Source organism: Arabidopsis thaliana, chromosome 2, assembly GCF_000001735.4.
Source record: "Arabidopsis thaliana chromosome 2, partial sequence".
Classification (NCBI taxonomy): domain Eukaryota; kingdom Viridiplantae; phylum Streptophyta; class Magnoliopsida; order Brassicales; family Brassicaceae; genus Arabidopsis; species Arabidopsis thaliana.
This window is the reverse complement of record NC_003071.7, coordinates 14370861-14391365: the sequence shown is the minus strand read 5'-3', so window position 1 is coordinate 14391365 and position 20505 is coordinate 14370861. Positions and strand designations below refer to the sequence as shown.

Below are 20505 nucleotides of genomic sequence, written 5' to 3'. Positions count from 1 at the left end.
AAAACCATCACAAACAGAAGAGACACAAGTACACGTGCTTTGTGGGAATTTTTTTATTCCTTACTCTTCAAGCAAAATCACATTTGACTCTTACATCTTCTTGAGTTTTCGTACGTTATACACTCATTTGGTTCATGATCAACACCAGTCATGTCTTAGTCATTCTGTTGAAAAATGTTTCGAACACATACCCGCTCAAAAAAATTCTATACACAGTATGTAGAATATCAGTCATAAATTCATTACGAAACACTTCAGGAAAAAAAATGAATTTGATCAAAACCAATTAAAAAGCCAAAAAAAAGAATACTCCAATTTCCAAATGTTTTACCAAATGAACTACTTCTTGTAGTACTATGAACTAGTACAACGACTGCTTCAACAGTTTTATTTTCATTCTTCGCCTTCTAGGAATATCGCTTTTTGTTTCTCTTCATCTTTTTATAAAATTTATTAAGAATACATCAACAATTTCTTTGTAATCTTTGCCTTAGAGACTACAATTAATTGTTACTTTGTCGTTAATTTATGATTATTTAGCAACAATTTTGTCAAAAAATAACAACGAAGTTACCAAGGGTGTGCAATATATCACAAATTGTTCGGTTTGTTATAGCAATAAATTTTCTGTCACTAATTCCCTCGTTACCGGATGCATTTTAGTGATGCAGTTGTGAACTTTTGATCCATTTTTAGTTAAAAAATCTCTGAAATTTGGTATGTTTGAGTGAAGGAATAAATCCTTTCATTTTGGTCAAAACCATTTTGTGGAAAGTGAAAAGGCACGATTGCATCAAAAAATAGAATTTCAACTTCGGAAATGTATTACGAGAACCAGAAATCTACCAAAATAGATGGTCAAGATGATTGTCCAAAAGTATAGAAATCATGCAGATTTAGAAGATCATCATACAGTATTTTACTTTAGAAATTTTTACATTAAATTTATCTATAAAGATTAATTTATTTTTTATTTCTATTTAGGACATTTAATTTACATGTCCTAAACAATTGTTATTTAGGAACCGTAAATGGACAGCCTAAATATTCTTGGATTTCCTAATGAATGATATTTTTAACAAAAATTGAACCCATATAAGGCCAAGAAGCTCTTCACACTACTTTACCTATGTATATATAAACTCGAATCCATCACAAAGCCTATTCAAGTTAAGAGAAAAGAAAAAAAAAACCGTTCTTGGAAGATGGGTTTCAAACTCAACTCTCTTTTCCTTCTTCTTTCGCTTCTCATACTCACAATCTTGTCCGGAGCCGACCAAGCCTTGGCTTACGTCAAGAAACCACATGTGAGCCAACGCAACAAAACGGCGTTAGCAGCCGTCGCCGGAAGAGGAGGAGGAAAAGAGATGTTGAAAGGGAGGAAGCAGACGAGTGGTTGTAACTTGTTTCAAGGGAGATGGGTTTTCGATGCTTCTTACCCTTTCTACGATTCATCCACGTGCCCTTTCATCGACGGTGAGTTCGACTGTCTCAAATTCGGCCGACCAGACAAACAGTTCCTTAAGTACTCTTGGCAGCCTGATTCATGCACCGTCCCAAGGTATGTAACATCAACATCAATATCAACATATTATACATAGATTGAGCATGATAATGGTGGTCATGTGTGTAAAATGTAAATGAAGGTTTGATGGGGAAGCGTTTTTGAAGAAATGGAGAGGGAAACGAGTGATGTTCGTGGGTGACTCACTGAGTCTAAACATGTGGGAATCGTTGGCATGTATGATACATTCGTCGGTTCCAAACACTAAGACCACTTTTCTCAAGCGAACCCCACTCTCCTCTCTCACTTTCCAGGTCTGTCTCTTTCTTTTATCCCTTATTTTAATTTAACATGCGTCTTTAGATAAAAACAAAATCTAATAATTCATCATCACGAGGACGACTTGTCATTTTGTGGAATCGAGTTTGTCACGGGCTATTTTTAAAGGAAGCCTTGTCGAATTTTCCTTTGATTTTCAATGTAAAGTTGTTTTGTGAATCGTGAACCCAAAAAAAAAAAAAAGTGTTTTCTGAAAATGCTTGACATCCAAGGTATTATGATTTTGTCTGCCTGATGGCCTTCCCTTTTTTTTTGTTTTTGTCGAAATGCGTTTTTTTCCCAACCACTTATTAACTATTAATTTACTTTTTGATTGGTAGCTCAAGCCTTCTTTTCCTGTAATTATTAAAAAAATGAAAGAAAAAAAATTGATACAACATCTTAAAATTTCGAACAAATGACTAATCGAGGTCAAAAAAATGGTACAGTATATTTTTAGAAACAAAAAAATCATACGTCGTACGTCTAAATAATAATTTACACTAAATAAGATGCAAAAAGGTTTGGCCATTTTTTTTTTATTTTTTTGGTTTTAACGTGAAGAAGATTTGGTGATTTTATTAGTTTATTTTAAAGATAGTATAATAATATTGGCCATGGAGGAAAAACAATGAATTTTACCCATGAAACTGATGTGTCAATATCTATCAGCCGATATTGCATTTTTTTGTGGACCTCCAATACGTTTTTTCCCTCCACCGTATATCATTTTGCCTTTGTTTTCAAGCTTTGACTTAGTGTTTTGGACATTTATCTCGTGTCATTGTTTAAAAATAAATAAATGAATTATCACAATTAATATGTAAACAACAAAGACAATGGAAAGAAACAAAAAGAAGAGAACATAGCAGGAAAAGGATGTAGGAGACCTGACAGCTAATGACAACCAACTTGTTTTCTTCATTTTATTTTTCTTTTAAAATCTATAGAACATGTTACCTTCAAAACTTTATAATGTTTTTATATTGGTTTTCACGTTCTTTACAAAGTTACCTCTGTAATTGGGGTTTTATTAAGAAAAACACTCAATTTATATCTTTTAAATTCCTAATTTATCAGGAATATGACGTCACACTATTCCTATACCGAACACCATACCTAGTGGACATCTCCAAAGAAAGTGTCGGGCGTGTGCTTAACCTTGGAGCCATTGAAGATGGAGCTGATGCTTGGAAAAATATGGACCTCCTCGTCTTCAATTCTTGGCACTGGTGGACTCACACAGGAGTACAGTCTCAAGGGTCCGAACCATATTATTATTACACTTAGAGCTATCACCATATATTTTGGGATTAAGACATGCTTAGTTGACAAAACTCATCTTCTATATTTCAATTGTTGTTTTTTCAGGTGGGATTTTATAAGAGATGGGTCTTCACTGATGAGAGACATGGACCGCCTTGATGCTTTCAACAAAGGACTCACCACTTGGGGTCAATGGGTTGATCAAAATGTTAATGTTTCGCAAACCCGAGTCTTCTTCCAAGGCATTTCTCCCACTCACTACATGTAAGTTCATCACACTAATATATGCATATATAATGTTGAAAACTGCTGCTTTAATAGGTACAATTTCATGTCTTCTTTTTTGGGTGATCAATAGGGGAAGGGAATGGAACGAGCCGAGGAAAACTTGCAACGGGCAGATGCAACCGTTGACCGGATCAACATACCCAGGTGGTTCACTTCCTGCAGCAAGCATTGTGTCTCGAGTATTAAGCACGATGAGAACGCCCGTTTACTTACTCGACATCACAACTCTATCTCAACTGAGAAAAGATGCTCATCCATCTACATATGGAGGCGATGGCGGAACGGATTGCAGTCACTGGTGCCTTCCTGGCTTGCCGGATACTTGGAACCAGCTTCTCTATGCAGCTCTTTCGATGTGAAAGCTTGACTCAATACACACTTGCATGTATATTACATTCTTGGCAGTCCAAAGGGGAAAAAAAGAAGAAGAAACGACTGACATTTTACTTGGAGAGAATTTGAAGATTAGAAAGAGTATATGACGATAAAGTTGTAAAGTGTTTTATATTCTTTACTCTTGGGTGGTTACAAATCATAATCTAATCGACTTCGATTGTGATTACCAAAAAAATGATCTAAGAGTAACCACATTATACACATCATGGCTTCTTAATTTGATTTGAAAGTAAGTAGACATATAAGAATTTGTTTATTCTATTGAAATGGATTAGATCAACTAGGTAGCAGCATTTGAAATTCCCATATATAAACTCGAATCCTGGCTTAAGATAAAATTCGACTTTTAAGTAGTTGTGAGCCTTCTCATGTAAAACACTTTAAAGTTGTAATATTGTCACCAATAACATATATATAATAATCTTTTTGACAAATACCTTAGAGCATCATTATCAATAGGTTGTTAACAATATCATAAGAATTATCAAAATATTATATTAAACAAAATAAGAATAAAAAAATAAAAAAGTGTGCTTAAGAGATGAAAAATGGCTCTTAGCTAAGAGTTTTCTTCCTTAGAGCATCATTATCAATAGGTTGTTAACAATATCATAAGAACTATCAAAATATTATATTAAACAAAATAAAAATAAAAAAAATAAAAAAGTGTGCTTAAGAGATGAAAAATGGCTCTTAGCTAAGAGTTTTTTTCCTTATTCTCTTCTTTTGTAAGAGCCTTTCTAATATTTAAACATTATGTTATATATCAAAATTGTTTAGAACTACATGTAAGAGTCCATTGACAAAGATGATCTTATTCTCTTCTTTTGTAAGAGCCTTTCTAATATTTAAACATTATGTTATATATCAAAATTGTTTAGAACTACATGTAAGAGTCCATTGATAAAGATAGTCTTAATTCTCGATAAGTTAGTGTTGCTTTAAAAAAATACCTTATACTATCAACAAAACAATCACGAAAATGCTAATAAATTAAAGGACACATGACACAGAACACATCAAGATCAAGACAAAAACCATCAGACAAGACAATAAAGAAAATCTATAAAAAGACTCGACAATCCGTACGTATTTCCCCATGTCTCTTCCCTCTCTTTACACCAATGGAACCCATTTTATCCATAGCGTCTCCAAACGCCTTGAGAAACTTCTGCTTATCTCTTGCCATCTCAAGTGCAATGGGCTTCGTCCTCGGGTCAAGGAACAAAGCTTGGTCCGACCCGAGAAGGCCCATGTTGGTTCCTAGACCTGTGAAATATCCATTATCAAACACAAACGGAGTTGTAGCGTCGAGCGGAAGGACGACTCCAGAGCTTCCGCCGGAAAAAGGACAAGACATCCGGAGCTCTTTTAGTAATCTTTGGTCAAGACTCGGGTCGGGTCGTTTTGTGCCTTTGTAGTCGTAGAGACGACCAAGGAAATTTTTACAATGGGCGAAGCCGATGGTGTGGGAACCAGAAAGGACGACGAGTTCCTCTACGGTTAGTCCTTTGGACGCGAAGAGCTTGATGAGTTGATCAACGGTGGAGTTTGATCGAGGTATGTTTGGAGGGACGTTCTTTGCCGTTGATCTTTTTCCGTCCCACCTTCCTTTTTTCACTTGATAGTAAGGCCCACCTGCCTATTTGGAATCATAACAAAACATTATTCAATGACACGTAGATATACCATCAAGTCATCAACCATTGGAGTGGACAATACGGTTTGGTCCAAGACCGGTTTGGACAGTGGACACATCAATAATCAAATCATATGAATGGAAACTTATTCGGAAGTAGGAATGTAGAATTGAAGTTCGAATTACCAGATGAATGAAATCTCGAGCGGCAATAGCGAGAATATCAGAGCAAGAGACGAGAGAAGGGCAATGAGACTCAACCAAGGCCTTCGCCTTGATGATACTATCAAATCCTTCCTCTCTCAATTCCTTATTCTCATATGCTTCTCTCTCTGCTAATTTCTTGCTTCCTTTCTTTGTTTCTATCAATATCGACCCATCACAACCCTTCAAAATTCCAATTTCAACTAATATTATTGGTTATCAATCACCGTAGTCCATAATTTATTAGTTTTTACGCATGAGATGTGCACTGTTATTTGTTAAACAAGCAATAATGCAGACCAAAATACTGTTGAGTTTTTCACTAAAATGCGCTGAATCTTGACTTTTGTTTGCTAAAATGCGCTACGTTGGAAACCAAACCGGTGAACTATTTCCATATTGGTGTTATGACTTTTGCAATAATTATTGCGACATAATGAGATTGTACATTATATTTGACCATGCTAGTTACTAATGCTAAAATGCGTGTGTTATGGTACATGGTTAATTATGCTATAGTGCGCTGGCATGCCTGAGAAAGATAATACAAATTTCCAATTTTGGTAAAATTTTGACCTCAACGAAGCAGTCGTGAAAGAAGAGGCGAATGGTGGCTGGAGCTGAGATGGGGACTTCTTTGAACCGCTGAGAAGTGACGGAACCGACGAGAGTTTCAAGCTGAGGACATTTCTTGGAGTAGTAATCGGCGGAGAGCTCTCTGTGGGGCCGTGGTGCCGGAGGCTTAGAGGTTGTGGGTTGTACCGGAGAAATCAAAATGGTTGATGTGAGGAAGAGGAAAAAGAATATTGAGGATAACGAAAGAGATATGACATGCATGGTGGGGTTGTGACTTGTGAGATACTGTGAGTCTGGACCAACTTATAAATAGTTTACAGTTTTTTGTACGGTTCAAAATAATGACAACAAAACAACCTAAGTCAAATCTCATATCAGTGACAAACAAGTTGATTTTGTTATAACACAAAATACTTTTGTGAGACAAAAAACAAAGAGTGACAGGAAATTTGTGAAACATGGGTTAAGATCTCATTTTTTTCTGTGTATTTTAGTCTAAAATGTGGAAGCAATCATGGCTTATATTAACTTTATAGATCTACTGCCGACAATAAAAAAAAAATCTTTATAGAATCTTTCGAGTAGAATGCGTAATAATGTGTTCCTGTGACTATTACACATTTTCTAAAAGGATCAATAATAATGTGTTCATGTAATTTGCCATGTTAAACATAACTGTGGTAGAACAAAAATATATATATGTAAATACTAAACAGTACTAGGTGAAGTCCATTGAACATTGGTTTAGTTTAGAAGTCAGGTCGAGTAATCCGGAAATTTTAGACTCTGGACCAGCCCATTATTATTGGTTCAGAAAAAGCGAAATTACTAAAATCCGGTTTGGACCGTCGAACCAAGTTACCCACGAAATCTCGAGCCGGCTTCGTTTCCGGTTAGGGTTCTAAATCTGAGATTTCCAGAGAACTGTGCATATCTTCATAGTTTCTTTGAATTTCACCGTATTCATACCATAAAAATGAGAAGAATCGTCGGTTCAATTTCGAGTCTTGCTAAAGATAAGCTCTCTTCATCTTCTTATTCTTCGTCTAGACAAATTTTCACTGCGCGTTCATCTTCTTGGCAACGAGATGCATCAAGTAAGCTCTCAGAAGCTTCTTTACCTGGAAACCACATAAAATGGGCTTCGCTTGGTTCAGTCAGAAATTCGAGATTCGCATCTGGTTTTACACCATTGCAGCAAAAACCTTTGGATTCAATCATGGATTTGGCCAGAGCCAAGACTAAATCCCCTGAAGAACTCACTTCGATCTGGGACGATGTAATCTCAAAATTTCTCTTTTTATGTGAAATTTTCTGTCTTTCAATTGCATTTCGTTGGATCTTACTACATTTTCAATTTGTCAGTATCATTTGGGACGAGGTCATATTGGGTTAACGATGAAAGCTCAGCTTTATCGATTGTTGGAGCAACGAGCCTCCGAGTGGTAATAACATCATTAAGCCTTGTTCTTGTTTGATTATAATCCTTTGATCTTTTTTTTCTTTTTCTAATTGATGTTGCAAATTGCAGCCGATACTTTGTCATTCCATTGTGGAGAGGAAATGGTTACATAACAATGTTTGCTCAAGGTTCTAACTTTAATCCTCCATTATATATACATCTTTCATTTCCTTGTGAGAAATTTATATGAAATGGTTACATAACAATGCTTGCTCCAGATTTGTGGTAGCTTTTAAGTTCAGTTAAATTAGTGAGATTCATTAGCAATGGATCTTCTTTTACTTGCACTTATTTTGTCAGAACAAAAATTAGCGAACTACTGATCGCAAGAATAGTTTATCTGAAAGTTCAGTTAACTTAGTGAGATTAGCAGTGGAAATGTTTAACTTAGTCAGGAAAGAAATTAACAAACTACTAATCTCAAGAACAGTTCATTTACCTGGTGTGTTGATATGTGAGGCTAGATGTACCATTTAATTCATGTTGAGCTTCATTACAACAGTTATGTAACTCGGCTGAAGAGTTCATTATGATCTTATATAAATGGTCAGTTTTATTGTGGCAGTTGAAGCGCCTCACATGATTTTTACTGGTCTCGAAGACTACAAAGCAAGAGGAACTCAAGCGGCTCCTTACCTGACTACAACCTTCTACACTGAGCTTTCAGAGACAAAAGACTTGGTCTTTATCCGAGGCGATGTTGTGTTCACAAGCAAACTCACTGACGAGGAGGCTAAATGGATCATGGAGACAGCTCAATCGTTTTATTTGAACGACTCTCGCTACAAGCTGCTTGAGCGGTTCAATAAACATACTCATGACTTTGAGTTCAAGGATGTGTTACAAGCTCTGGATATGCCTCTTCTGTGATTATCAGGAGAAAAAACTTTTCTGGCTTTTGAGTTCTTGAGACAACAACACCTTGTATTAGAATTTTTTTTGTATGGTAATAAGACTATTTCATGACCAAACTAGGTTTGGTTGGATACTTACTGTGTTTTGCTTTTATAAATAAACAATTTTGAGTAAAGTAGTCATTAATTTCCTTTCCAAATCGATAACTGATGTCAAGGTGAAGAATTCGAACAGGTATTTTCCTCCAAAAACAAACATCGGGGGTGAAATTTTGAAGAAACGTCAAGTTCAGTGGCATTTCTAAAGTTTCATATACATGAACCGGCGTCGTTTTATAAGATTTTTGTCAAGGACAATAGATTAAGCTCACGGTCTTCTTCTTCAAGCTAAGGAAGGTCGTGAGAAAAGAAAAACACTTCTCAATCTTTCTACAGTCTTCTTCTTCCAAAAGAACACCATGTACGCTCTTTATCTTCTTTCTCCCGCCTTTTTCCTGTGTTACAGAGATGTGATTACATGTGTATATAGCTTCTCTTTTCCTCTATTGAACTATCTGAATATATTACTCATCTGCTTCGATTTTTTCTCGCTCTTCTTCAGCTTCCTTCGTAATGTCAGAGAACCAGTCCGAAGAAGTCCAGCAAATCGAGAAGCTCTATGAGTTCAGTGAGCGTCTCAATGCCTCCAAGGACAAGTCTCAGGTTCATCTCAATTTTCAACTAGGGTTTTAATTGAAATAAAATCGAGCACTCCCTGTGTTGTAAATGGGTTTTGCTTTGGATTCGAATTAGGCTGGTTTAGTTTTGGATCACTTTACCTGATTTGCTTTCTCGTTTGTAGAATGTTGAGGATTATGAGGGGATCATTAAGATGTCCAAGACTAGTATGAAGGCAAAGCAGCTTGCGTCGCAGCTAATTCCTCGCTACTTCAAGTTCTTCCCTAGTCTCTCTACTGAGGCTTTCGATGCGCATATGGACTGTATCGATGATGGAGATCTTGGGGTATGTACCTTGAACCAGTTCAAAGCTAGCTTCTTACTGGATTATACTAAAAACGTTTGGTTTGAGTTAAACATGTGTTTCTTTTTGCGTGTAGGTACGTGTTCAAGCCATCCGTGGGCTCCCGCTGTTTTGTAAGGATACGCCAGATATTTTATCTAAGATTGTTGATGTTCTTGTTCAACTCTTGAATACAGGTAACTCTTGATATTTGTGTGATTATATATTTTGTAGACCTGTTTGTGTCTTCGTATCTGATTTGGATGTATCATGATTTGAAGAGGAACCTGTGGAGCGTGATGCTGTGCATAAGGCTCTGATGTCATTGTTACGACAAGATCCAAAAGGTAGTCTGCTAAATTATCTTAGATTTTCAATATGATATCGCTATTGACTCTGCGATTCCCTAGTGTTTTGCTAACTATCACCCTCTTTTGTTACAGCATCATCGACTGCCTTATTTACCCATGCTGGGGTTACTCCAACTACTGATGATCAAATTCGTGAAAAGGTCTTGAATTTCATCAGAGATAAGGTCAGAGTTTATCTATTTCTTTCTGCTATTTGCAAGGTTCCCAGAACAGCGTTGCATGACTTAATCTTTTGATATTCATATCTCATTTTTTCCACCAAGTTAGACCTATTAGGGTTTTTTCTCTTGTAGATTTAGACCAGTGAAGTAGTCTTGCATTGTGTATTACTATATATTAGTTCAATTTCAAGATGTACAAACTCTATTCAATCAACTAAAGTGGCTGATATTAAGTGCATGTTTAGTCAAGTCTCCTCCTTCTTGATATTGTTTATGATTTGAAAGAAGTTTCCTTAACATTTAACAATAACCGAGGAAGTGATATGAAAATGTGATAATGGTATGGATATATATTACCAAATCAAAGATAATAAGTTATAGGGTTCAAGTAGCTTTGATGGGCTTGATATTATTAGAATTGACAATCATTTGAGAGGTTTGTAATTCATTGAGCCTATATTCATTGTATGTTTTCTTTCTTAATTTATATGTAGGTGATTCCTCTTAAAGGGGAACTCTTAAAGCCTCAAGAGGAGATGGAAAGACATATAACAGATTTGATCAAACAGGTAAGACCACTATCTTGTGTGTGTGCAGTTCCTTTTGTTTCTTCCATTTACCTTCTTATTTTGTTGCCAATTATTCTGACTTATTTGGATTTTCGCAGAGCCTAGAAGATGTAACTGGAGGAGAGTTTAAAATGTTTATGGATTTCCTGACAAGTTTGAGTATATTTGGAGGCAAAGCTCCTCCAGAAAGAATGCAAGAACTTGTGGAAATTATTGAAGGACAGGCGGATTTAAATGCACAATTTGAAGTAAGTTAGCTGTATGATCATGCAATTTGGTGTTTGTTGGTTGTGTTGCATCATCCCGAAGATGAACCTAAATTTCTTGATTGCTTGAAATGATACTACTATTTTCCTGCTGTGTATCGATGTTCTCTTTAGTTGCATATCACTATTCTGTTTGACATGTTCTGTGGCAGCAGTGTATGTTCATCCTTGTACAAACTCCATCCTGTTGACAAAAAGCTTTAATATATGTACCACAGTCTGCATTGTTTCTCTTGAGTGATGTTAATTTCCCTTCAACTCCAGTATATTCTGTGGTCCTTGGTTTGAATGCAAGGAAATGCATAAAATTGTTAAAATGATAGTATTACCATAATGAGTTATACAAACTTGATAGTGTCTGCTCTGATTACCATGTAAACACTCAATCTTAGATTTTTCTGTATCCCATATGGTGAGTATAATAGTTTGAAGTATCAGGTTGGACAGCCAAATTTATATGAGATTATCCATGTACTGTGTGGTATTACTCCTGATAATAAATATTGTTTTTCCCAGTTTTCAGATACGGACCATATTGACAGGTTGATATCATGCCTGCAACTGGCTCTTCCCTTTTTTGCGGTATGAACTCAGAATAAGTGCTGCTAGTAGCTGGATAGAGTCCATTTTATAAACTTGACTGGTTGTCTTACTAACTTTCCGTTCCTCTGAACAGAGAGGTGCTCCAAGCAGCAGGTTTCTTATCTATTTGAACAAACATATCATACCTGTTTTTGACAAGGTATCGTGAATTTCATTGCTTTGTTATTTCACACTTGTGTTTCGTATCAGCACATGATCCCTGATTCCTTGTGTGCTCTTTTAGGCATCTGTTATCTACTCTCTTAGACATAATTAAGAATAGCTTATGTCACTAATGGTATGAAGTAAAATTCTAATTTATTGCAACGTTTATTTAATCCATATTTGTAGGTATATTTGCTTGTTTCTCTTTTGCCTTCTTGCATGTAAATATCCGTATCTCTACAAAAAGGGAGCTTTCTTGGCCACCATATTAATTCCAATTTTTTTTCTTAACTAGCTCCCAGAAGAGAGGAAACTTGATTTGCTCAAAGCACTTGCTGATATTTCTCCATACACAACTGCTCAGGAAGCAAGGCAGCTGCTTCCTTCAATCGTTGAGCTTTTAAAGGTACCTCCTTTAAGTGCCAGCATGTCATGAGTCCTTTGAGAAATAGTTTGTGGACATCCTTGCTTATATTGTGGATATCCTACTGCATCCTTACACTTATGAATGCAAAAGCTTTACATGTGGTCTTATGAAGATTGTTACATTCTTTGTTTTTAGATATACATGCCTGCTAGAAAGACTGGAGAGGAAATGAACTTCACATACGTCGAGTGTTTGTTGTATGCGTTTCATCACCTTGCCCACAAGGTTGCCAACGACTTCTTATTTTGTGATTTATCCCGTTCTCTTTTTTTTCTTCCTTGTTTTACTTATCTGATTATGTTATATATATAGGTTCCAAATGCTACAAACAGCTTGTGTGGGTACAAGATTGTGACCGGCCAGCCATCAGACAGATTGGGGGAGGACTTCTCAGAGTTGAACAAAGACTTTACTGAGAGGTATTATTAATTCTTTCACATGACATCCGAGTTTTTGCACGTTGAAACTTTAGTAGACCGTCATTTAGAGTAGAAATTTTTTGGTAATGATTAAGTAGAGGTAGGAGGGTTCTAGTTATGTGTTTTATGATATCTTAAAGTTTTTGTTTTGTGATTCGCCAACCATTGGTGCAGATTAACCATTGTTGAGGATCTAACTAAGGCAACGATGAAGAAATTAACTCAGGGAATGACTGAGCACAACAAAGCCATGTCGGCTGCTAAGACAGATGAAGAGAAAGCGAGTATTGTAAGTACATTAACCTGTGCTATTTTCTATTTTTCCTAGTGCTATTTGCTTTCAGTACTAATGCTCCTATGTGAATTTTTTATTTCAGAAAACAAAGAGGCAGAATACTACAACTGGACTTAGGACCTGTAATAACATATTGGCGATGACAAAGGTGAACATTCCAACATCTTGTTTTTCCCCCTTTTTGTCCTTTCTTTGGTCGAAGCATATAGTTATGATGATATAAACTAAACTTGGAGTTAATTTTGATATGAAACAGCCATTGCATGCAAAAGTGCCACCTTTTATCGGAGACACTAATCTCAACCTGTCTTGGAAAGAAGCCACAAAGCCGTTAGCCTCAACAACAACAACAATTGGGTTTGTGCAAAGTTTACTCAATCCACAATCTTTCTGTTGTCTTATATCTATTTGTAATTTGTTGTACCTTTGCAATAATATACAGAGGAAAGCGGCCTGCTAATAGCAACAATGGAAGTGGTAACAATGTTGCAGCAAAGAAGGGACGTGGGTCGGGTACTATGCAAAACCAGCTTGTGAACAAGGCCTTTGAGGGGATATCATCCTATGGAGCTGGTAGAGGCGGAAACCGAGGTTGGGGAAGACGTGGAGGTGGTCGAGGAAGAGGACAAGGAAGAGGTCACTGGTAATAACAAGTTTCCAGTAGAGGATTCCATGACTGTGTTTCTGTTTCTGTGTCTGTCTGTCAGTACAAGTTTTGATTTTGGTACTTAGTAGAGTTTGGAGACTTCTCTTCTCATATCAGAATAGATCATCTGTGTTTTTCTCTGTTCACTAAAGATATTTCGAGCATTAGAAAAAAAGATATTTCGAGCATTTATGACCTTAGTTATACAATCTTTCTAGTCTATAGCTACATAACATGAGAGGTCCATTGCATGTCTCCTTCATCCCAAGATTACTTCCATGGCACGCTTTAGAGTTAGCAATGACTCTCCATTAGGGTGTCTCTTAATCACAAACACACTGTCTTGTCCAAATGAATGGTCAAAGCTCTTAGTTACGTATAAAGATTACAAGGGGATATGTTTTTAAAAACGTACCATTCATCATCTTAATAATTTGTTCATACGCTTTATCAAAACATAATCCTATCAGTCTTCATCGTACTACAATTAACCTTAAAGCCTCTATGTTTACTGTATATTTAAGATCTTGTGCGATTGTATACAGAGGAAAATTATCCGATCAAATCCCTATTAGATCTTCGATCTTACTTCCATGGCAGGTGTTACTCTCTTCTTCTCCCTTCTCTCTATAGCTCTGATTATCTCTGGTGTGAGCTCTCGTGTCCTGATCAGTCATGTCCCTCTGAATAACTCGATCTTGATATCTGATGGGATCCATGACGCCTTGAATCACGAGTTTCTCACCCTCGATCCTCCAAAGAGCTTGTCAAGGACCGCGTGTGTTCATGTCTACGGGTTTCTTCCATGTGCAGACAATGTTGAAGGTTATATCTTCCAAGTTTTTTCCTTTGGGAGTCTCTTGATTATCGGTGACTATTTCTTGTCCGAAGGAAGATCTAAACTCTTTGTAATATTCGAGGTCGGGTTCTATGGTGGTATCATCTTCCCTCTTCTTACAATGTTCCCAAGAATCGCTCTTATGCTCTGTAAGGATCCTTTCTTTCTCTTTGGTTCCCTCTAAGAAAATATCTGAAAACGTATATTCTTTGATCTCAGCGACCGGACTATCATTGAGTAGGGATGTTGCTAGCTCCTTTATAGATGATAACGTTGGACTTACTGTGGGACACACTGTGTTTTCTCTCACAATTCAATGGGGAGCTTGTGTTGTGTTTAGCATCACTGGTCCACGTTCTGACCAAGCAGTAAGAAGAACAACCTCTGTAGGATTTCCTTAATCTATTAGTAAATTAAGGATTGGTTGCTGAATGTTCATCGAAAAATCATACAGGATGGATTGATCGAAAAACTAAAGATATTGAAAGGCTTTGTTGGTAAGCTTAGGTTCCCTTTTTCTTATCTTTGAGCATTTTTCTGTATGAAGATTTTGTGGTTTATGTTAATATATGCAGAAGCAAGAGTAGAAGCGGATCCTAAGAATAAGAAAGCTGCAGGGATTATGCTGTTGAGTCTATCTCCCTTTCTCATGGTGACATTTTCGGCTATATTTGATTCACATTCTTGGAGTCACATCATTGTGTTGATCACACTCATAATTTCTTCTTCTTCAACCGTTGTCTACTTTGTTTACTCGGTATAATCCCTCTAGAAAACCCAAGTAAACCCTTTTGGTTTCGCTTTGTTATCTAAATGACAATTTGTGGAACTCTGCAGTATCTTGATACGGCTAACCAAGAGAAGAGCTTAGATCACGCGAGGTTTGAGCTCATGTCAGAAGTTCATAAGCACTTAAAGAGGTTTTCACCGAAACACCTTATAAAAGATGGAGAACTAAGCAAAGAGAGCTTGAAAAGGTTTTATTCTCTCTATATTTTTGAAGCAATAATAGTTTCATTTCAGCCTTCTTACGTCGTAAATCATTGCTTAAATCGATAGTTTGTTCAAGAAAACTGATAAGAACAAAGATGGGAAGATACAAATATCTGAACTAAAAGACTTAACCATAGAGCTTTCCAACTTTGGGAGAATGAGATATGACATCAATGAGCTTGCTAAAGCTTTTCTTGAGGATTTTGATGGAGACAACGACGGCGAATTAGAAGAGAATGAATTCGAGGAAGGGATTGCGAGACTTCTCAAACAATACAAATTCAACGTTGAGGATCAAAGAGAGAATCAGACTGTAAGTCTATGCACATTTCAAGAGAAATGCCATTTTTGGATATTTCTCTAGCTAGTTTAAAAACAGGCTTTGGTTTTGAAATATGGTAATGTGTTGCAGGAGGAAAATGGAGTTCTTAAGCTGGAAATTAAACCGAAGAAAACACTTGTTACTAAGTTGCTATCTATGGAAACATTAATAGCTACGACTGAAGTCATCGTAGGGATCCTAATTGTACTCTTTCTTGCAAAACCATTTATGCTGAACATCCAGCTCTTATCCATCTCAGCTGGAATTCCTTCTTTCTACATCGTGTTCGCGATGATCCCTTTCGCTAGAAACTTAAAGAACACTCTATCTACACGCTTCTGTCGTGGCAAAGACAAGAAAAGAGTCTCGTCCAATACTTTCTCCGAGGTCAGTTTAACAATCACAATTCATTAACTTGACTAACACGTTAAGAACTCAAAGTTTATGGGCATTTTCATTGGTTTCCACAGATCTACAAAGATATTACAATGAACAATCTCTTGGGAATGTCGGTAATATTGGCAATTGTGTATACAAGGGGCTTGACTTGGAAATACTCGGTAGAAACTCTTATTATGGTGATCGTTGGCCTCATAATCGGCTTACCAATCTATATAAGATCGACTTACCCGTTCTGGATGTGTGTCTTGGCCTTTGCTATGTACTTCTTTTCTCTTCTCCTTATCTATATCCGTTTAAATTTTCTAGACAAGAACTAAGGTTACACACCTTTAGGTGAGACTTGGAGTGAAATTATATCATTGTTATATAGAAACTTATCATATGTTATTCGTTCGTTTTGGAAAGTATTTATATTCATTGTTTTAAGAACACGTGGTTTTCGCATATTTCACTCGGAAAATTCAATCGTATTGGCCCATATCACTGACCATCCCCTGCAAACATTTATATATTATATATGTACCCACAATGTAAGTTGATCCGGCAGCAGTATCTTTTTTTTTTCTTTGATGTGATCCTGCAGCATATCGTTTGTACGATTTATTTTTTTGAATGTAAGTTAATGCAACTTGCACTCTAAGCTTAGATAAGTCCAAAAATATTAGAACTTGAAGGAAGTGCACAATAGTATTTAAATTTAGGTCCGATGGGGTCAAAATAGTTCAGCTCCGATTTTCATAGTTTCGATGAATAAAAAAAAGTCACATTGTGTTTTCCGATACAAATTGTAAAATACTCCAGCTATCCTCGTGTATAACAACTGTTCATGCTCCACGTAAAACTTATTTATATTAAAGTAACCCCCCAACCACACAGTAGAGGAGGTAACATACCTAATAATCCCCAAATACTCTCGAAATTCCACAATATTGATTTAACGCAATGTTGGAAAAATTAGCAAATCAGATGTTTTGATAAGTTTGTGATAAAAAAAAAAGGTCGATAGACCAGAAGAAATAAAGAATTATGAAAACAAAGCTGCTTGGATGTTATAGCTTTTAAAAGGTGTTAGTAAAATCTGATGATTTAAAAATACTTAACTCATGTGATCTTGGCCATTGGTGCATGGAAAAGAATCAAAAGTTGAACCAAAATGTAAATTTGCAGCTAAATATATGCAAATTCGAATTCAAATAGTGACACAATGGTCACACTAACATAAAACACTAGATATCATTTTATTGATTTTCAAGTGATATATACTTTCATTCTTAAATATAAAATATGATTTTATTTGCCCATTTCGGCCAACAGTCCATCATCTTTCTTTGGCAGAGTGGCATGTATTTCCATGCTAGTTTGTAAATTACAATGAACAAATAAAATAAAAAATGTATTGTTAATTTGACTCTACAAAAAACATGATATGAATTTGTTCTGAAAACAATAATTTATATAAGTACCTAATTGGGGTAAGTATTAAAATATTAACATGGTGCTTGTAGATCTCAGTTATATGAGCAGGGAAACTTTAGTAAGAATAGTTGCAATATCTAAAAGCAATCTCGCTCTTCTCTTCTCTTCTCTTCTCTTCTCTTCTCTTCTCTCCTCTTCAACCTCAATCACTTAACAAAACCCTCAGTAGAAAACTTCCACTAAGTTTTTAGTCATCGTTGGTTTTCACAATAAAGCAGCTCACATGCAAACATTCTCGTTTAAGAGGAGACCCAACCATTCACATTTCCCATCAACTCTCTTCTTCTTCTTTCTCTCTTTAACTCTGTTCATCTCTGGTGTGAGTTCTCGTGTACTAAGTCCTGTCCCTCTAGATAACTCGAGCTTGATCTCTGATGGTGTCCATGGCGCCTCGGATTACAAGTATCTCACTCTCGACCCTCCAAAGAACGTTTCCAAAGCAGCTTGCATCCATGTCTACGGGTTCCTTCCATGTGCAGACAATATTGGAGGTTATGTCTTCCAAGTTTTTTCCTTTGGCTGTCTCTTGATCATTGGTGACTATTTCTTGTCTCAAGGAAGATCCAAACTCTTTGTAATCTTCGAGGTCGGGTTTTATGGTGGTATCGTCTTCCCTCTCCTTACCATGTTCCCAAGAATTGCCCTTATGATATGTAAGGATCCTTCCCACTAAGATATCAAACTTTTTAAGTATATTACGGATTACTTCATTCATTACCAATTGGTTTTGAGTTTGACAAAAAAGTACTTTTTGATATTTTTTTTGTTGATCTTAGCGCCTGGACTAGCAGCGACCCACGAGGGTGCTTTAATGATTGTTGGAAACAACGTTGGAGTTACTATTGGACACACAATCTTTGCTCTGACAATGCAATGGGGAGCTTGTGTTATCTTTGGTTTGACTAGTCCTAATTCAGATCCATCAATCCGAAGAGGATCTATCAAAAGAACATCCTCTGTAAGAAATGATTATTTTGTTCCTATCTCTTAGTATAAGAGATTAGTAACAAGTTCTAATTTCAATGAATATAATCTGTTAATATACAGGACACAAAGAATCCAAGAAGAGGATTTTACAGGATGAAGATACTAAAAAGTGTTGTTGGTACGTTAAGAATACTTGCAGATTCCTTCTCTTCTCTTTTTGTGTGAAGACTCATCGATTTAGCGGTTTCTCGCTCTCTGCAGAAGCAAGCGTAGATGCGGATCCTAAGAACAAAAAAGCTGCAGGGATTATGCTCTTGACTCTAGTTCCATTTCTCTTAGTGACATTGCCTGATTTATTGGATGTACAATCTTGGAGTGATATCATTATGTTGATCACACTCATAATCTCCTGTTCTTCAACCTTTATCTACTTTGTTTACTCGGTATGCGCTCTCTGAAAAAAGAAGTTGAGCTCGATGATGCTCACAATTTATTTTGCTTTGTTTTCTTACTCATTGTTTTTGTTGAAACTCTCAGTATTTTGATACGGCAGACCAAAAGAAGAGCTTAGATCATGCCAAGTTTGAGCTTATGTCAGAAGTTCATAAGCATTTGCAGAGTTTTTCGCCTCGAACCCTTATTAGAGATGGACAACTAAGTAAAGAAAGCTTGAAAAGGTTCTGTTCTGTTTTTTCCAAATCAAGAACTATTCATTTTGCTCTGTTTCCTCTGTTTTCTGCTTTCTTACATTGCAAATTTACTTCTTCTTTTTTTAGTTTGTTTGATAAAATCGATAGGAACAAAGATGGGAAGATTCAAATCTCGGAGCTTAAAGACTTAACCGTGGAGTTTGGAGTTTTTGGAAAGATGAAATGTGACATCAATGAGTTTGCTAGCACTTTACTTGCGGAGTTCGATAAAGACAAAAATGGCGAACTAGACGAGAACGAATTCGAAGAAGGGATAATGAAACTACTGAATCATTACAAATTTGATAACCAAGAATCTCCAAGACAGAACAACACATACATTTACAGAACACCATCCGATTCTGTTAAGAGCCTATCGCAGGGCGAGGAAGCTGGAGTTTTAAAGCTAGAAATGCCAAAGCAAACTCTTGTTGCTAAATTCCTCTCCATGAGTACCTTAAGAGCTGTGACTAAAGTTATCGGTGGGATGCTAATCGTCGTCTTTCTTGCTAAACCATTTATGGTAAACATTGGACTCTTATCAGTTTCAGCTGGAGTTCCTTCTTTCTACTCAGTATTTGCAGTGATCCCTTTGGTTAGAAACTTGAAGAACACGTTATCTGCACACTTCTGTCGAAAGAAAGACAAAGCAAGGATCGCTTCTGAAAAGTTCTCTGAGGTAAGTTTACTTTCTACCACACTTTCTTTAACCACATTTTATTGATGAGAAACTCAACTTTTAAGAGCTTTTGGCTGTGGTTTTTCTGCAGATTTACAGGGATGTTACGATGAACAATCTGATGGGAATGTCGATAACATTGGCGATTGTATACTCGAGAGGATTGAAGTGGGAATACTCAATAGAATCTCTTCTTGTTGTGGTAGTTGGCATTGCAATTGGCTTACCGGCTTATGTGAGATCGACTTATCCGTTCTGGATCTGTGTAATGGCCTTTGCTATGTATATCTTCTCTCTTGTCCTTATCTATATCCATTTTCATCTTCGAGGTCAGAGCTAAAGCTTTCACCTTTTAGCTCTGATCAGACTAAAAGAGTATATCAACTTCAAAGTGTACTTTTCCATTTTCATTAAGACCATGTTCTTTTGATTAAACTCTGTCTGGTTCTTACGTTTTTGCTGATCTTCTGAGGTTTGATCTCAAATCAGAAGTTCATATTCACTTGCACAGATAGCTAAACCAAGTTCCTTAGAAACAATTTCCTTCATTTTTTTTCTTTTCTTTTTGTTGGCAGCATTTTGTTCTGTTTTTGTATTGCAAATCAACAGAACTTATCACTCTACATACTATTCTTAGCAAAAATAGTAGTTTTCATTAGAAACTCAAGTGAAAGGTCTTACCAAGACTTTTCAGAGTTACAAACAAACCTTCTAATTTAAGAAATAGGTCTTGATTCGTCTATGAATCATAGAATAATCGAGTTGCGGGAA

The 20505-nt window shown here is 36.3% G+C and overlaps 6 protein-coding genes across 10 annotated transcripts; 5 read left to right on the top strand and 1 right to left on the bottom strand.

Moving 5' to 3' along the window:
- The first annotated feature begins 1026 nt into the window (after positions 1–1026).
- TBL37 (TRICHOME BIREFRINGENCE-LIKE 37) lies at positions 1027–4172 on the top strand. 2 transcript variants are annotated; one of them, NM_128958.3, is made up of 5 exons: positions 1049–1561; positions 1647–1818; positions 2903–3084; positions 3194–3352; positions 3447–4172. In NM_128958.3, exons 1-5 carry the CDS (start codon positions 1206–1208, stop codon positions 3733–3735), a joined length of 1158 nt encoding a protein of 385 aa, NP_565779.1. In that variant the 5' UTR covers positions 1049–1205; the 3' UTR covers positions 3736–4172. The 2 variants fall into 2 exon arrangements, with proteins under 2 accessions (NP_001324517.1, NP_565779.1); NM_001336483.1 differs by having other exon boundaries at positions 1027–1818; positions 3447–4127.
- A 468-nt stretch (positions 4173–4640) lies between these two features.
- Positions 4641–6569, bottom strand: AT2G34060 (Peroxidase superfamily protein). Its single transcript, NM_128957.4, has 3 exons — positions 6192–6569; positions 5598–5798; positions 4641–5414 (listed from the first exon to the last, which is right to left on the bottom strand). The coding sequence occupies exons 1-3, from the start codon at positions 6450–6452 to the stop codon at positions 4836–4838; spliced, it is 1041 nt and encodes a 346-aa protein (NP_180953.1). The 5' UTR covers positions 6453–6569; the 3' UTR covers positions 4641–4835.
- Positions 6570–6915: 346 nt separating this feature from the next.
- AT2G34050 (ATP synthase F1 complex assembly factor) lies at positions 6916–8683 on the top strand. The gene is made up of 4 exons (NM_128956.4): positions 6916–7470; positions 7557–7636; positions 7723–7781; positions 8219–8683. Exons 1-4 carry the CDS (start codon positions 7168–7170, stop codon positions 8521–8523), a joined length of 747 nt encoding a protein of 248 aa, NP_565778.1. The 5' UTR covers positions 6916–7167; the 3' UTR covers positions 8524–8683.
- Positions 8684–8692: 9 nt separating this feature from the next.
- AT2G34040 (Apoptosis inhibitory protein 5 (API5)) lies at positions 8693–13644 on the top strand. Of its 3 annotated transcripts, NM_128955.5 has the most exons (17): positions 8693–8967; positions 9109–9209; positions 9349–9510; positions 9605–9704; positions 9789–9854; positions 9951–10042; positions 10534–10608; positions 10707–10856; positions 11391–11456; positions 11551–11616; positions 11917–12027; positions 12184–12273; positions 12361–12467; positions 12642–12756; positions 12845–12910; positions 13019–13119; positions 13205–13644. In NM_128955.5, the coding sequence occupies exons 2-17, from the start codon at positions 9120–9122 to the stop codon at positions 13407–13409; spliced, it is 1662 nt and encodes a 553-aa protein (NP_565777.1). In that variant the 5' UTR covers positions 8693–8967; positions 9109–9119; the 3' UTR covers positions 13410–13644. The 3 variants fall into 3 exon arrangements, with proteins under 3 accessions (NP_565777.1, NP_001324420.1, NP_850224.1); NM_001336482.1 differs by having other exon boundaries at positions 8736–9209; positions 13205–13632; NM_179893.1 differs by lacking the exons at positions 12845–12910; positions 13019–13119; positions 13205–13644 and having other exon boundaries at positions 8897–8967; positions 12642–12820.
- Positions 13645–13967: 323 nt separating this feature from the next.
- On the top strand, positions 13968–16280 carry AT2G34030 (Calcium-binding EF-hand family protein; the record flags this gene model as incomplete). The annotated part of the gene is made up of 8 exons (NM_128954.3): positions 13968–14395; positions 14466–14614; positions 14701–14743; positions 14822–15003; positions 15084–15223; positions 15306–15552; positions 15652–15948; positions 16032–16280. Exons 1-8 carry the CDS (start codon positions 14002–14004, stop codon positions 16278–16280), a joined length of 1701 nt encoding a protein of 566 aa, NP_180950.2. The 5' UTR covers positions 13968–14001.
- Positions 16281–17464: 1184 nt separating this feature from the next.
- AT2G34020 (Calcium-binding EF-hand family protein) lies at positions 17465–20291 on the top strand. Of its 2 annotated transcripts, NM_128953.3 has the most exons (7): positions 17465–18092; positions 18216–18397; positions 18487–18544; positions 18628–18809; positions 18904–19043; positions 19143–19734; positions 19826–20291. In NM_128953.3, the coding sequence occupies exons 1-7, from the start codon at positions 17663–17665 to the stop codon at positions 20072–20074; spliced, it is 1833 nt and encodes a 610-aa protein (NP_180949.2). In that variant the 5' UTR covers positions 17465–17662; the 3' UTR covers positions 20075–20291. The 2 variants fall into 2 exon arrangements, with proteins under 2 accessions (NP_180949.2, NP_001323816.1); NM_001336481.1 differs by having other exon boundaries at positions 18904–19734.
- The last annotated feature ends 214 nt before the right edge of the window (positions 20292–20505 follow it).